The following is a 16,492-nucleotide window of genomic DNA, read 5'->3' as shown; positions in this document are numbered from 1 at the left end:
ATGAGAAGGGTGACCAAATCAGAATATCAAAACATGCTAGTTCAAGACTATCGCTAGGCTTGCAGTCTAATCCTATAATCTCGACACAATGTCGGCGCATCGCTGTATTGTCATCGCGAACGATTCTCTTGTAAAGACGGGACGGAAGAATTTCGCCCTCCAAGGCCCGATCCTGAAAACGCATGCAAGCCACTCCAAGAGTCTCTGCGTTTCCCCTTCCTCCCCCGTTCCCTCGATCGTGACACACCAAAGCCGCGCCCTCAAGTAACATTTCTGACATCCAACGCCAAGATATCCTGCTCAAGTCCAAGCCCGCCCCCCACCCCCCGGTTTTGGTTGTCCCTGACCTGGCCACGCGCTGACGAGCCGGGATGTCACTCAACGAGCTGCATCGTCTTCAAGCCCCCGTGGTAACTGTACTGGGTCGAGACCCGGCTCACCGCAAATGCGTTCTCAACGGCAACGCATTCCAGCAAGACGCCATAATCTCCTTCAAGGGCTGGCAATATGCCGTCTTTTACAGTAGTGGCCCTTCTCCAGCTCGGAGGAACGACATTGAGCTTGAACCTCTTTACGTTTGCTTGGCTCGGCGCAAACTGCCTAGCACTGAGTGGCAGGCTATCGTTTTCGACGACTATCGCCAAACTACCGACGATGGCCATAATACGGTCCAGATGGGCATTTGTCCGGGTGATGGCACCATCCACCTATCATACGATCACCATTGTGACATGTAAGCTACCGACTATGCCGTCGTTATCATTTTAGCTTTGTCCTGGCGCAATGTTGACCTGCTCCTCTGACACTAACAAAATCTCTCAAGCTTGAGGTACCGACATTCCGCCAAAGGCGTTGCCAACGATCCAGAACTGTTCCCATGGAACAAAGACGAGTTCACTTCGACTCTCAATCATGTCCCCGGTATTCCTCAACCTCATGAGAACTTCGGCTACGTCACCTACCCACGGTTTGGTAGCTTGGGCGATGACATGTTCTTCTCTATAAGAAATGGCAAATCCGGTCTCGGGGATGACCTATTATACATCTATCGTGCCGCGACAGGGTTGTATGAGTATGCTGGTAAACACCTTCAAGGCATCCAGAATAACCCATACGTCCATGGTATGGACTACCGTGATGGCAAGTTACACGTCACATGGGTGTATCGTGGCTTTGTTTACTACGATGGTTGGGATGAACCTTTGGATACGAAGCACAAGCAGCAGGCCGGCCCCAACGGTGCCGAGAACAATCATAACATATGTTACGCTTATAGCAGTGACGGGGGATACACATGGAAAAATGGACAAGACGATACAATCGCTTCGTTGAAGCATGGAGGCTCAGTAACACCGGATTGTCCAGGTCTTCTTGCTTTTGAAATTCCTAGGGGCCGAGGCTTGACAAATCAAGAGGCACAGGCAGTCGACCAGGACGGCGGGGTTCATGTTCTTAACCGTGACACAATGAGCGGCGAGAAACTATGGAAGCACTATTATCGATCTCCTGATGGTAAGATGAAATCAGCTAGCATTCATTGTTATTCTTCCGAATGGATGTCACAACTAACCAGGTTTCTTGAGCAGGAACCTGGATTCAACATGCCATTGGGCCGGTACCTAGTCCTCGACGCGGTCGTCTAGCGATCGGCAAAACAGGCGATCTCTTCATGATCCTTCCCAACCCGACCAATTTGTCACTCCGCATTCTCAGATCATCAAAAACAAAAGGTTACTCTGATCCAATAGAGATCTGGAATGGCGTTGGCTTCATAGGCGAGCCGCTCGTGGACACCAAAAGGCTCGAGAAGGAGGACATCCTGTCGATTTTTATCATCGCCAAGTCGGCTTCCTCGTCCGAGGACCGTCATGTCGTCGTCCTCGACTTCCATGTCTAGCACCCTTGTTCGGAGAGAGGGTCAGATGGACTAGACTTGCCGGGACGATGACAGGAGATGCTCATTGGGAAAACCTAATTGGCTGGTTCAAGGAGGTGAGCTATAGGTTGCCAACCATCTCCTACCCGTTAAGTCCGCGATGAACACCGCCTCATTAATGACAATGGCGAGAGGAGAAGCTCAATCAGACACTAGAGCAAGAACCCATCTGGTCTAAAGAGCTTTGGGAATCAGGTGTGGGCCACGGAAGGCTTTATCGCCATGATCTCAACATGCCTCATAGAATTTACCGGCTTGAGGTCAATCTCGGAGTGCCCAAGTTCCATCTCCCATGTCAAGCACGATATTTGATACTGTAAATGAGATAGATATCACCAGTAATCATCATACAGTGAATATTCGACCCTGATCTCAGAGTTATGCCAAGAGGCATTTCGAAAAATCAGTGTATCGCATTTCGCCATATATCTCCCATCCCATTGCAGGACCTCAATCTTCAGAGGGGTGAGACTCAAGAGACATGGCTCCGCGAAAGCATTTTCTGTTCAGATTTACCCGTAATGACAACAACATAAAAAGTGCCTTGATAGATTGCCCGCCGTTGCGGTGAAGCCGCTCTATTGTAGCGAGCAAGGGAACGGGGAAGAAATGATCCCACGCAGAGTCCCACCCTCTGCGGAGTCACTTCTATTCGCCTCCCCTGACTTGTTTCTCTTGGCACAGCGGCCCTGCTCCAGAACCATCCACCGATACCAACTTTCCCACCTCCTTCTCATAAGCCAACTTCTGCACCTCGGGGTCTTGAGCCCGAGGATAGACGCCTCATCCTATTCCTTCATCCCCGCACTCCTCGGTCCCTTGACCATCATCTAGGGCCACGAAGCGTGCCGGCGGCCGCGCAGTTCTGGGCAGATTCTAGGGCCTGAGCGGGAGAGATACTAGGACCTTGGCAAGTACCAGATGACTGTTGCTGTATGCCAAGAAACCCTCGATATGAAAAAGTCGTTTGGATTGGAGGAAATTAGAATTTGAGATGGGGGAACTCGGGCGGGAATTAGTGTAAATGAATCGTCAGCTGTGCATGAATGTTGAGGATGGCTCCAAGAGCAATTGAGCGGTCTACACTATGCGCCTAGGAGGGGGCCACAAGCCTTGGCAATTTCGGGAAGAGACTGAATGAGAAGCGATACTGGGAGAAGCTCTTAGATGTAAGGATTTATTGTCACATCCGTGCACGAAAAAGTATGAGATTTCAATCGCCTTTTAAACGCTGAGTCTAATTATTCAATATAGACAGTGCAACTATCTTCTCGTCATCATCGCTCGTAATGTCCGCCAATATGCTACGAATAAAAATTATGTATAAGAAGTAGTGACTTGATCGCCACATGACTTGTCGCGATGAACGGTTCGTCAAACAACCCTCAGTTCTCTCTTCCTTGTCCAGTCCTCAAATCCAGATTACCCGGGCTTCATGTTTGCTGAACCGTCCACCTCTCTCTTCTATCTCTACTCTAAGCTGTACTCTCTAAGTGATTTAGAGGGCCTTGGAAGCCCAGCCGACCTGGTTGGTGGCGCCGTTGAAGACAACGAAGGCAGACTTGAGGGCGATGTCGCCGTAGATGGAGATGCCAATGCCGGTGTTGCTCTGCAGGCCACCGAAGCAGCTGCTGGCGGTGACGGGAGCGTAGTTCAAGTAGCTTGCGGGGATGGTGATGCGAGAGCTACCAACGCCGAAGGTGAAGGAGGGGATGGTGGCAGAGCAGGGGAAAGTGTAGCCACCCTGGGAAGAGTCGTACTTGGCACCGGAGATCTTGGAGTAGTAGGCGGTGACAATGGCCTGGGGAAGGAGGAGAAGGGTGGTGCCGGTGTCAGCAATGCCGGTGACGGACTTGGTGACATAGCTGGCGGAGCCGATCTGGTAGCCGGGGGAGGTAAACTGCCACCATCCGTTTTCGCTGTTGACGGAGGCGTAGGCGATGGATCCGGTGTAGGCGGTGCTGTCAATGTAGCCGAAGTTGTACTTGCCGGCTGTAAGTTCCTTGTGTCAGTATTCCAACGCTCATTTTATCTTTTTAATATCTTGTGAAAACAAGCGAGTGCTTACCCTTGCCGTGCTTGAGGTCAGCAGTGAAGACGTAAGAGTCCAGCTTGGACTTGGCAGTGTCGAAGAAGGTTGTCTGCTGAACGGGCCCAACGGTGTTGCCGTTGCTGAAGCCGAGACCAAGGAGACCATCCAGGTCGCTCTCGGTGGTGAAGGAGTCCGAGACGGTGGTGGCAGCCTCGACAGCCTGGCCGGAGATGGCCAGACCACCGACGGTGACGGTGTCCTTGTAGACGATACCGCTGGAGCTGGAGCCGTCACCGTAGGAGATGGACCAGGTGGCGCCAGAGAGGCGGGAGGCGGTGGTGGACTTGCTGGGGTCGTACACGGTCTGGCCGTTGCGCTCGCTGGCCGGGGTGGAGGTCGAGAAGACCCACAGGTCGGAGGAACCGGTGTCGAAGTCGAGGTTGAGGGTCTGGGGCGGGGTGCCGATCTGGACGGGGCTCAGGTACTCAACATCGTAATCCTGGGGGTTGGCGGCGACACTGCCGGTAGCGCGCTCGACGAGGCCGCCAGAGGTGATGTTGCGGACAACGGCAGCGAGATCGGCGGGAAGAGGAGCCTTGTACTTGCGGTAGGCCTTGGCGAGCGCGAGAGGACCGGAGCGGACGTAGCGGGGGTTCTTGACCTGCTCGACGGAGAAGCCTCTCTCCTGCTTGGCGTTGGCGGGGAGGGCGGCGACAGAGGAGGCCAGAGCGAGGCCGGCCGTGAGGGCCGAGACGAAGGAAGCACCAGTCATTGTGAGACGACTGAAAGCTGATGAATCCGGGAAAGGGAGCAGAGAAGAGGATATGAGGATGAGGATGAGGATGAGGACTGGGAGGTGACCGATGAGGATGAGGAGGAGAGAAGGGATGATCAACGGGGAGATGGGATGGTTTATATCGTCATCATCCAGTCTATGAAGACTGTGTGTCTGGACTCTGAGACCGAGGACGGCCACTCGGGGTGATAGGATGGATCATGGCGACATTACTCGCAGTCCTTGCCAACATCACGGGCTTCCGATATGTCAATGCCAACAATAACAACCAGAGAGGCTGTGAAGGAGGGCCATGATGGTGTACGGCACGAGCTAGCCGTGGGGTGGGATACCACCTTCCAAGAGGGAGCATCGTGCAATAGCAAGGCTGCCTGTCGCGACTCCATATCACGCGGCAAGGACGAGTAGTAGATCGTATCGTGATTCGAGAGAACAGAGGGGCTAGATTTGATGAGAGGGGACGGTAGTCGGTAGTGTGTAGATCAACAAGGAGGAACAACAAGCAGTTGACTACTTGCGGCAGCCATCAACGGGCTGGCTAGTCTCGAACAGGTGACTGGACTCTAGAGCGCCTCAACTAAGGTCGTAGCTCCATCTGTCTGTCTGCCATGGAGCTCATGGAATATGGAACCCAGCCAAGGACCAGCCTATTACCGGCCAGGGGTGGAAAGGGTGATGGGGACTTTTGACCAAAGCTTGTCACTGGCACAAAGTTCCCAGAAGCGGTAGACTATGTGGAAAAGAGCAGGTCGAAAAGGGTCGGATGTGTCGCCATTGCTCGTCGACGCACCGCCGTTCTCCACCCTCGATCCAAGGCCGGAAGCTGAGATGAGCGAGAAGGGGATCAGAGCAAGAGGCAAGGCATCTAAAGCAGATGACATGATGGAGCCGAGCTGATGGAGGGGGATCCGCGGCGGGGAGAGGAGCAGCGGCGGAGAGCGGGACCAACCAATCCAGAGGCGCAACGAGCATTCTCCTGCAAAAGTGATCTGGTTCATGACCCATCGCCCCTCGCGATAGCCCCGGTGCTGGTCTTAGTGGTGCTGTGTGGTCTCGAGTCGACGTTGAAGGCACCTACCTTTCCGGGACATGGCTCCGGGAGTCAGCCAGGCCACATTACGGTCCAAGTCTGCTGGGGCTCCGAGAAGTCGAGAGACTCGAGACAGCAAGCAGGCGGATCCATGCTTCGCGGCGATGTGGACAGTGGTGGGTGATGGTGTTGTTCTGACGGCGAACCTTCAACCATCCCGTCTCTCTTCCATTGGTCTTCTTGTTGGCTCTCGATGCGCCTCGGCACATGGAAACAAGCTTTACCGCCAAGTCTCCACCCGCAATCCCGCATGCGAGCAAAGACTGAGGATTGCGACCCTCGATTCCCTGGGCATTGCATCATTCCACACCTGCCCTGGAAATGCCCAGTCTGGGGCCGCGCAGGTACAAGATCGAGGCCGAGACGGGAAGGAAGACAAGAGGATTTTCGGGTTTTCTGGGGGGGGGATAGGGGGGAGGGGGGAGGGGGGAGGGGACGAAGCCCAAGAGGGGAGGTGGATGAGACGGGACATGAAGGCCGAAGCGAAGGCAACAGGACAATGGTAAGGGGGATCACGCCGCATGCCGCCGCGCTCGTGCTTGGCCAGTCTTTGCATATTCTCAGTGTCAAGGCGGTATCCAGCTGAGCGGGTTTCGGCTGGTTGCTGCCATCTTGGCGATCCTGCCCTGCCGACTTGGCGTGAGTGATGGGGGTGATAGGATGATGTGAGTGATGTGAGTGAGGTGAGTGATGATTGAGAGTGAGTTGTGAGTGCTACCGGTAAGGTAGAGTGCCATGTCAATGAGCGCACAGTTGTTGACTTGTCATGACGTGCTGCGGCTATTCCGGCCTGGACCCTGCTCCTGTTGCATTCAACTTCTCGATAGAGACTGGGACCTGGCGGACTTTGCGACTCAGCGGGCGACTGGGGTTACCTTTGCAAAAGTTCGCGCGTACCTATTCTTCTCTGTCGACTGAACTATCCATTTCCCAGCCTGTTTCTTCAGTGCGCTTGTGAAACCTTCGACGACTACTTCTTCTCACATTCCTCATTTGATCTCTGTCTCCGAGCACTTTGTCGTCGTCACCGTCAATGAGCTGAAGATAGCCCCGAGAGTCGCCTCAGCTACGGTCCGAAGCGATGCCGTCTCAGCCGGTCTCCTTGCTAGTAGAGATAAGAGAAGACAGACTCATAGAAAAAAAAGTACTCAGTACACACCACCACCAAAAAGAAGAAGGCAAAGAAAAAAGACAAATGGAAGCAAAGCGATCGTCAATCAGGCATGTGCGCGCTCGACAGCGGCCAGCCACTCACCTCGTGCTCATTAATTACACATTGTAATCTACACGCGCATTCTGCCCACGACGCGATAAGCATCTGTTGGCGATAATCAGCCGAATAAGCATGATTGGAATAAGATTGCGCCGTCGTAGAACTCTTAGCTCCTCCGACCTGGGTCTCCCCTGGAGTGGCTTGAGTCGCGCGCGTGGTAGGTGGTAGGCGGGTAGGCCGAGGTGCCGTCCTGATAGGTAAAGGGGGAATCCCACTACGTTTCCGTACCGCCTACGGATACCTTAGGGAAATTAGGTAATGTGGCTGAACTTCAGAGGTTTAAGTACCACAGCTTAGATAATCAGTAGAGCGTCTCCGGTCGTGCCCCAGTAGATACTTGACAGGGGGTTTTACGGATACTTTTAAAACCATTTTATTTTGCCTTTGTCGCTGGCCCACTCCGCCATTCCGCCCTTTCAACGGATTTGGTGCTTAGTTCAACGTCTCATTGTCCTTCATAGCGTCTGATGTGTGATGGTGTTGACGGTGATGTCGTGTGCTCCGTCTTCTCTCCCTCTTGTTGGCTACTTGTGTCTGCCATCTGATCTGTCCTGGCTGCTGAATGAGAGCCTCGGTGTGCGCCTGTAACATACAGCTGACGGTCTGGCCCTCCGGAGTTATTCAAAAACTGATCGCGAGCATCGGTGCAATTTGGCCGGTACGCCCTCGTCCCGAGAGAAGAACTCCTGCAAGTCTGTATTCAGTCTCGTTTGTCTTTCCTCCCATTTCCCAGTCCCAGTCCCAATCCCTCCCCCGGCTTCCGGCTCATCGGCGATGAGTAAATCCCCTCATCAATTACCGAAAACATTTTGAAACAGCGAGCGTTTGTTTCGAACGAGGCCGCCCTCAATCTCATGGCGCGCGCCCATGGGGCATGGGCGGATCATTCCGAGGACCTCGGCCATTGAGTTCTGTCTCATCATGAGGCTCAAAACTCTGAGCTGCTGCTGGTACAAAGTGTGCTGTTTGTAGCGGCATGACATCGCACCGACGCAAGGTCCAAAGCGACACTCACAGCCCCGACTCTGGAGTCTCACATTCACATTCACACAGCATGCTCGCATTCTCGGACTGTAGTTGTAGGCCGACGGGCATCAGTCTTGGCATGAATCCGGGGGGAATGTGATCTCACGGCAAGCCTGCATCCACGTTTCCTGGGATCTTCGGAACCGCGCGTCTTGGCTGCTTGGCGAAATGACACTCCAAAACCGGTCTTCTATTCCTCTGCGCCTACCACCATCACGCGCTTGTTCAACGCAGGGGGGTGGTTGTGGAGCTGAAGAATTCTTATCAGATGAACTATGAATATATGCCATACGCCAACCTATTGATACAGCAACCACACGACGGCCCCCGAACAGGCCTGCCAAACGGCTGGAAACAACCAAAAGAACTCTGAGATCAAAATCCGAAGCATGCCCAACGCCCGTCAGTGAGAGAAACAGAATCTAGCAGGGGGACAACTAATGATTTCCCCCCATCGCCTCTATGCGACGACTACCAAATGGGTATGATGGAAACCAGAGAATGAAAATCAACGCCAACCAGCCACGCTGGGCCTAGGTGCATGTCCCTTTTCGATCTTGCCCGTCGCTGCCAGGCTTCCAATCGTGATGCGACGGTTCTTGAAGTCGGCGCTAGCTATTCTGTGCTGAGGCGCTTGCGGGCTTCCTCCCTCTAGCCTCAAGCTACCTCCCAAATGCATTCGCCTTGCTTGTCCCGCCGTAAATGCTCGGTCGCTTTTAAAGTCGGGAGGAGAGCAAATCATGGGCGGTGAGAGTCCCCGCTCCGCACTGGCCCGTCGCGATCGAGAAATTCCGTTTGTGCTACTAGCCGTAGGGCCGGAAAAGCTAGCCGACACCCGGTGGTTTGAGCCGATAGAGTTCACGGATGAGATGCGCCTGGCATTTGATGCCGCTGTTCCTCCTATGGACGACACGCGGCGGTGCTCGCCTCGGACCTTCTTCATTGATTGCAAGGCCGATCGAATCTTCCTAGGATCAATGCTGGGTGACTCCGACTCTGATCCAGACGGGCCCAGCGGCGAGGGCGGGTTGTTCTCATCGGCAGAGAGACTGCCAGACAGGGACGTTCTTGGGGGAGGGCTGGCTCTCGCGATTCTAGAGCGGAAAGCCGGAGGCGACAAGTTTGAAGAACGATGCACGTCCAGTGCGCGCAGGGGAGCCGCTCGGTCTCCGCTGTCTGAGGACGGAGAAGAGCCGAGGGGCAAAGACATCGTCGGGATTGGTACAGTTGGCGACCCAGAGCCAATCGACGAGATGCGACCCTTGGTCAGGAAGCCAGCCTGGAATCTGTTGGGTTTGGCAGGGGGGATGGACGAGGACTCGGGGAGTTCCAACGTTGGGCTTTCGTCGGAGCCCGAGTTGGCCGCGCTGGGCGATGCTGTCCTCAGATATGAGGGTAGAGCTGGCATTCGCAATCCCTTTTCTGGTGATGTGTGCTCTGGCGTCACCTCGAACTTCTTGGGCGTCTTTTCAAAGTCCGCCAACGTGCCAGATTCTGTCTCGTCATCCCTCCAGCGAACGCCTCGCTTGGCTTCTGACTTTCTCTTGACAGGCGTGAATGAGACTCCCTTGCGGGGACTCCTAGGAGCGGCCGCCTTTCTACGGCGGGGCGACAACTTGATGGGAGACGCATGAGGTTGAGGTGCAGGCTCATTCGGAGGAACAAAGGCCGGCTGGCGGATAGGAGATGTGTTGTTTACAACTGCCTTCTTGCGCTTTGGCGTGCCCCGTTTGCTGGGAGAGAACTTCTCAACGGGGATCATGGCACCGTCAGGCTTGACAATATGAGATGCGGCAGAGAAGCCGGCTTCTAGCAGTCGGTTGATGATTTGCTTAGCGTGTGCGACGGCATCCTCTTCGTTCATCGCTAGCGTGTCCTCGAGAGATGCCAGAATGTCGAATTGAGCCGTCAGAAGGACCTGCATCATTGCGGCGTCGCCGCCCTTATCCATCTCGAGGACTTCATGGCTGGCTTCCCTACCAAAATTGGCCTTGAGAAGCTCAGCCTCCCTAGTCAGGGTGTCAATCTCGGCAGTGTCGGACTCGCCTCCGGGCAACTGCTTGATGCTGTGGTGAAGGGCCGTGTCAATAGCTCGCTCCCAGTTGGTGTTTTCCAGCTTTTGGTGAATATGATGGCGGCTGTGTTCCAGCTCTACCATGATGCCTTGCGCAGTTTTGCGAATGGCCAATAGCGTCGCGGGCATTGCATCCTCGTCTCCTCTTTGGTCGCAGACAGTATCGAAAGAAGCAATCCAGGCAGAAAGCAGGCTGATGCGTCGCTCAAAAGCCCTCAATTTCTTCATGTTGTTGATTCTGTCCCGTCTGTCGTTGGCGGAATTCTCGTACGCCACACGGAGACGTTGCACGCCTTCGCGAGCAATGGAGTCGCGCTTCTCCAACTGTTTGCGGAACTTGGCGTAAAAGGTCTTCTCGGCATCCTTCTGTTGGGCCTTGAGCTCGTTAATCAGAGCGATTTGTTCGTCAATTTTGACCAAGAAGTCCTTGACATGTCTGTTGACATTGAAGACATTGCGAGTCACCTTGGTCTGAATGTTCTTGGCTCGGTTCGCGTATCGAAGGGTGTTTTGTGTCTCGTCAAAGTGAACACTTGAAGGACTAACACACACAATCATGACTGTCTTGCAGTTACCGCCGAGTGAGAATTTCAGGAGTCGTGTAAGTTTGCTGTTGCGATATGGTACGTGGTTGCGCTTGCGGGGATCGCACAAGGCATTGATGCAGCTTCCCAGGGCCAAAAGAGACTTGTTGATGTTTGCGCCTTCAAGCAGCCGCTCGCCGCGATTCTTCGTGGCGCTGGCACGCTCGCTGCCAGCGAGATCAATGATACTAAGAGTAGCCATGGTGTGCGGTTCGTTGACAGAGGCGTTGCGGTCCTTTTGCGAGACGTTGATTTGCAAAACGGCGTGTGATCGAGAAGAGGTAGCGTTGGCTTCTGTTGGGGAGACTGTACGCCACGCGTTGCCTTGCACAATCATGTCCATGACCTCTTGCACATTTCTGGGGTGATGGCTTGTCAGACCAGCAACCGACACGGCCTGGTTCGAGTCCTCACGGAGCATCAATCCCTGCTTGCTACCTCCGGGAATCAGCAGGTCGCGAATCGTTTCATTGTAAATCTCGAGGTAGGAAAGGGTGATCTCCGTGGTTTTTTCCTGGCTTCGCTCTGTGATCTTTTCGAAGAGTTCTTGCATTGTCATGAAAATGATTCCTGGGTGCTGTGATGTTCCGGTAATGGTATGCGTCTTGCCGCAACCAGTTGCGCCGTAGGCGAAAACGGTAGCATTGTAACCATCAAGAACACTATCGATGAGCTGCTTCGTGGTGCCTTCGTAGACGTCGTTCTGGGTGGCATTGTCGTCGAATATTCTGTCGAACATGAAGGTCTGATCCTTGACCTTCTTGCCGTTGGGAACAACGGATCGTCCGAATCTATGGACGGGGTTGTCCTCGGGCGGGTCGAAGACCCTGCGGAGAAAATTAGGATGAGAGACAACACAGCAGTGGGAGGCACTCACAAGCATCTGTCATCGACGACTTTGATGACGGGTCTAATCCCGCCCCTTTGAAGCTTGGGTGGTGCGGCAGCGAGCGAACCGTCGCCCAGAAAGACGGTGCCCTCTTCATTGCGAGTTCTGCACGCACTCAGTCAGTGTTATTGTTCTCGGTCGCTCCCCTTCTCCCCTCCCGTTTCTTGACGTACAGTTGTGCTGCTTCTCGGATTGTGAATGGTCGCACTCGAACTATTGAACCGCCAAGATTAGTATCTGCGCTCAACGAGTAGCTGAGGCTGGTGACATTAAGACGAACCTGCGACCGTGATGGAGGCGGCGTTCGGATCGACGACCATGATTGCTGGCTATCGTGATGCTGTCTGTTTTGTGTAGGTGTTCTGTGGAAGGAAAGCGACTCGGATTCGTCCCGTTTGCCGGCTCCGAGGGGATTGTTTAGCAAGTCGAGCTCTTCGAGTCCAAGCCAAACGTTGCAGCAAACGGGGTGTAAAATCAAGAAATAAACAAAGCCGCTTTGCAGCGCGGACCAAGCATGTGCAGCGAGGAAGAGTAGGGGAAGAAAAAAGAAGAAGCCGAGCTGCTGTGGAGAGGGGGGTTAGTGAGAGTGAGGACGGAAGGAAAGAGAGTGAAGTAGCAGCTGCACTTGGATAAGAAGATTAAGGTAGGTCGTGAATGTCTTGATTTGAAGGGTCCCCCGTTTCTGTCTGAGCTGACTGTGTGCTGTGCTGTGACTGACGTTTGTTGTTTTCCCACCCGCCGTCAGCCGCGTTGCTCCTGACGACCGGGAGCCTTTTTAGCGAGGCGGAAGTGGAGCCGCTAGTCCTAATCTTCCGCTGTGACCCACAATCATGAGTGCACACACGAATGAGGAGGCTTAGCTCCTGCCGAGCCACATCTGATTGCAATGGCCTGAAGTAGACTGAGGCTGAAGGCCGTGCACCAGCCACAAACAAGACGAAAACATCACTGATACGGGAGCAGTCAGGACAAAGAACGGCAAAAAAAGCGTCTGGAACTACCTATAATGAAACAAATCAGGAGTCAGGATTTGGCGAAAAAGAGGAGGAAAACTACATCAAGATTCACATTAGACTGTTATTTCGAGCCCGAAACGTTGTTCTTTATTCCATCATGTATAAATAGGTATTAACGGTTATCTTACTTCTCACTTTCCACCCATTAATAATTTCAAGTATCCAGGTTTTACCCTTCACCTAATCAGTTCGATGTCCCTCCAACGATACCAGGCGTCTCTGTGAAGGCGGTTCGCTTGACAGTGCCCTGTTCATCACGGCCAAGCAAGAAACTCTCGGGAGGTCCCAGGTACGACTTTCTCACACCACCCAGGTCAACCACAACTTTTTGCACAATGATGTTCGGCAGGAGCGCCCAAATGCGCAGCGTATGCGCGCCCTCCTGAGTCACGTTAAAAGACGTTGTCGTATAGTTGCCAGTGAGTCCCCAGACGGCATCCCCCACGGCATATCCCCAGCCATTGGGCATGTTCTGGCCCTGTGTCTTGCCCACAGGCTGGACTGTCTTGGGCTGCGGCGCATTCCCACCAGTTGGGTACAGCGAAATACCGTACTCGAGGGGGTTCCCGTCGCCGAGATAATTGGAAGTGGGTGAGATATAGAGCGTGACGTTCGCCTTGCTGGTGTTAGTGAAGAGATACACTTGGTACTCCAGCGCCGGGCCCTCGCCGAGCTTGACCTTCTCCGATTCTGGCGGATACAAGCCAACTCCACCCAAGGTGCGGCCGTAGTCTTCAAACAAGTGGTACTCGAGCTTGCTGCTGCTGCTGCTTGAGCTAGTGGAGTTGCTGGGCTCAATGACATTCTGATAGTGCGGTCCTTCGATAGACACATGCCCATCAGATTCTACGAAACCCTTGGTAAAGTTTGCCGGCACGGCACGGTTGACAACCGGCACGATGACTCTCTGTCCCTGTCCAGAATATTTCTCTTTGCCTACACACGGCGTTGTGACATTGATGTAAACCTGGGTCGCGTTGGGAGCTGCTGGTGCATTTTCCCAGTCGATCGAGATCCAGACACGGCTGTCTGTACCATTGTCGCCGCCAACCGTGCCGTTGTACTGGGAAAGCTTGACCCATGGTTGCCATGGACTGGCCACCCAAGTACATGCTGTATTGCCACGCGTAAAAACCTCAAAATATCGCGAGATAGCTCCGTAGGGGTCCAGCGGGGGCACGGCGAGGTCATTGGCAGAGTTGGTGTGCCACTTGTCGTCACCCTGAACGCTGGCATTGGACCCCTCCACGCCAACACCGATCTGGCCACCCAGTGATGGGAAGGCTGTCTGGACATAGCGCATATCAGGGAGGGTATTCCGCATCGGCTGCTGCCAGTAACCGTCATATCCAAGATGAGTTTCTGTTGCGCATCAGTATCGTTCAGAGAAGGCCTTGGGTCTATGTTCTTACGATCAAGCATATGCTGCCACTTCCCGTCGAGAAGCTCATTCCACCGGACGGTCAATCCAGCGTCCGCATCAAGCAAGGTCCTGGACTCGTCAATGATATCGTTGGCTAAGTTACGCTTCTGTCCTGCAAAGAGCTGGTTCTTCGCGCCGTTGATCTGGATTTTGTGAAGGATCTCGCCAGCTGAGATCGGATGCAAGACCATCTCGAAGAATGCCGCTTGATACTCTTTCGGGAGGGTATCGTACACGGTCTGAGCCTCCTCTCGAAGAGTGGCCCACTGCCCCAAAACAGCTTCCGCTTCATTGTAATTGATGACCGAGTATGTGTTGGGCTCGACCAACTCATACTTTCTACGAGCAGCATACATGCCATACCGCGTCAAGATGGACGTAATGTTGTCTGCGTAGTTGCCGCCAAATTCTCTGGCCGCCCATGCTCCAAGCCATTTGCCGGTGCCATCAACCCCCCATTTATTGGTGTCATAAGCGAGGTCGAAGAAGTGGCTGATGGGGATCTCGAGCGGCTTCAAGTCGCCGACGTTGACAATCCAGATCCTGCGAGCATTCCGAGCATAAGCCAAAGACATCTGCTCGGCTGTCTTCTCCAGCTGGATTGTATTGATCCACTTGTAGTCGCGCGGGTCGCCAACATAGTCAAAGTGGTAATAGACTCCAGCACCGCCGCTGCGGCCTGTCTCATTCACCAAAGGCAGCCTTCGAACATTGCCCCAGTTGTCGTCGGCCCACAGAAGGGTGATGTCCTCGGGCACGACCAAGCCCTGCTCCTGGTACGACTGGACTTCTTTGTAGAGACACCACAAGGACGGAACGTCAGAGGCACTATCGATTTCAAGGCCTTGTTCGATGATGGTTCGCTGATTGGCCACAAGCTCCTCCAACATCTTGACGATGCCCTCGACTCCCAGGTTGCCCTCAATGGCAGTATCACCCGTACCTCGCATGGCCATAGTCCACAAGCTGTTCCGAGCATAAGGCTTGGCACGCTGCACGCCATACCGGAAATAGTCGTTAATGGTCTTGTTGTTGAGGTTATATGCCCATTGGCCTTGGTAGAATGTTTTGAATTCGTTCTGAGCGCGCATGAGAGGTTCTGTGTGGGAACCACCGAGAACAACTTCGTATGCGTCGAGGAGGGGTTGGTTGAGCGGGTCGTCAACGTAGATCATGCTTCCCCAGAGGGCCGGCCAGAGATAGTTGGCGCGAAGACGCAGCAGAAGCTCGCCCACAAGACCGTAGAAATGGTAGTTGTATCCGGCGGCATGGTTCCAGGTATCGTTCCATTTCGTCCTTTCCGCACACATAAGCTTTGGAGTGTCCGAGGGGGTTGCGTCTTACTTACGAGACCCAGCTCGATAGGCCTGGCTGCTCATCATTGATAAAGAAACCACGATACTTGACCGAGGGAGACCCCTGTACCTTGCGCTCGGGCAGGACGTAAATCTCGGTAGCTTTCTTGGACGGCACATCGGCCCAGAAGTACCAAGGGCTTACTCCGATCTGCTCGCTGACGTCGTAAATGCCGTAAATGGTGCCTCGGGGGTCGCTGCCTGCAATGACAAGAGCCCGGGAGCATCCCGGAACAGGCGCGTCAATTAGTTGGCTGACAAAGGACTCCCATTGTCCCTCAACCTCACTCGTGTCGAGTTTTTGAGCCTTGACAAGGCCATCAATGACCTTTGAATGTCCAATGGTGCCAACAATGATAACGGTGCGCTCGGGAGTGGGATTAGCGTATTTGGGACCGGAGAAGGATTGCTCATCTAGAACCCGATACTATAATGAGCCGTCAGCGTTCAAACTTCTTCTGGAAATCACACTCTCCAGAGATCTCTAAGATGACTTGGGATATGTCCATTCTTGAAAGAGAAATGGAAACTCACGGCGGTGTTGTTGCTGACATCCACCGGGGAGAAGGTGTAGACGGCAGGCTTAGAGCTGTTTCCACCATTACTGAGCGTATAATTCGTGCCCGTGACCCGCCCAAAGTCCAAAGTCAGGTCGCCAGCAGCTCGAATGACTCCCCAATAATCATCGTCAGACACCAGAATTTGGCCTGTCCCTACATCTCCGCCAGCGATCTGAAAGCTGCCCGAGGGATTCTCGAAGGAAACGATCTGTTGCTGTCCCAAGGCTGAAATTAGAGGTGCAAGGACCGACAGGAACACCAAGTAGATCAACTTCAGGTCGACGAGCGCCATGACTGCGGGCTTAAGAAGCTCACGCTTAAACAAGCTCCGCTTGTGGAAAGACAATGCCAAGATCGAAGAGGAGCGGACATGATGCACAGGGACGGGCTGTTGCTATCATTAAATACAGAAATGAGCATCCAATGGCATAGATGTGC

At 53.7% G+C, this 16,492-nt stretch overlaps 4 protein-coding genes across 4 annotated transcripts; 1 reads left to right on the top strand and 3 right to left on the bottom strand.

Annotated features, from left to right (window-relative positions):
- Window positions 1-371: 371 nt before the first annotated feature.
- On the top strand, window positions 372-1,897 carry CORC01_03142 (uncharacterized protein; the record flags this gene model as incomplete). The annotated part of the gene is made up of 3 exons (XM_022614792.1): window positions 372-733; window positions 824-1,512; window positions 1,587-1,897. The coding sequence occupies 3 exons, from the start codon at window positions 372-374 to the stop codon at window positions 1,895-1,897; spliced, it is 1,362 nt and encodes a 453-aa protein (XP_022478794.1).
- Window positions 1,898-3,434: 1,537 nt separating this feature from the next.
- Window positions 3,435-4,740, bottom strand: CORC01_03141 (endothiapepsin; the record flags this gene model as incomplete). Its single annotated transcript, XM_022614791.1, has 2 exons — window positions 3,435-3,928; window positions 4,005-4,740. The coding sequence occupies 2 exons, from the start codon at window positions 4,738-4,740 to the stop codon at window positions 3,435-3,437; spliced, it is 1,230 nt and encodes a 409-aa protein (XP_022478793.1).
- A 3,921-nt stretch (window positions 4,741-8,661) lies between these two features.
- Window positions 8,662-12,259, bottom strand: CORC01_03140 (kinesin motor domain-containing protein; the record flags this gene model as incomplete). Its single annotated transcript, XM_022614790.1, has 3 exons — window positions 8,662-11,638; window positions 11,689-11,805; window positions 11,874-12,259. Coding segments are annotated over 3 exons (3,480 nt in total), but the record flags the coding sequence as incomplete, so codon positions are not given.
- A 641-nt stretch (window positions 12,260-12,900) lies between these two features.
- On the bottom strand, window positions 12,901-16,346 carry CORC01_03139 (immunoglobulin I-set domain-containing protein; the record flags this gene model as incomplete). The annotated part of the gene is made up of 4 exons (XM_022614789.1): window positions 12,901-14,078; window positions 14,129-15,435; window positions 15,488-15,921; window positions 16,029-16,346. 4 exons carry the CDS (start codon window positions 16,344-16,346, stop codon window positions 12,901-12,903), a joined length of 3,237 nt encoding a protein of 1,078 aa, XP_022478791.1.
- Between the last annotated feature and the right edge of the window lie 146 nt (window positions 16,347-16,492).

The sequence above is a fragment of the Colletotrichum orchidophilum genome, assembly GCF_001831195.1.
Source record: "Colletotrichum orchidophilum strain IMI 309357 chromosome Unknown Scaffold_18.1, whole genome shotgun sequence".
Classification (NCBI taxonomy): domain Eukaryota; kingdom Fungi; phylum Ascomycota; class Sordariomycetes; order Glomerellales; family Glomerellaceae; genus Colletotrichum; species Colletotrichum orchidophilum.
The sequence above is the reverse complement of the archived record's forward strand: the minus strand, read 5'-3'. Positions and strand labels throughout refer to the sequence as shown.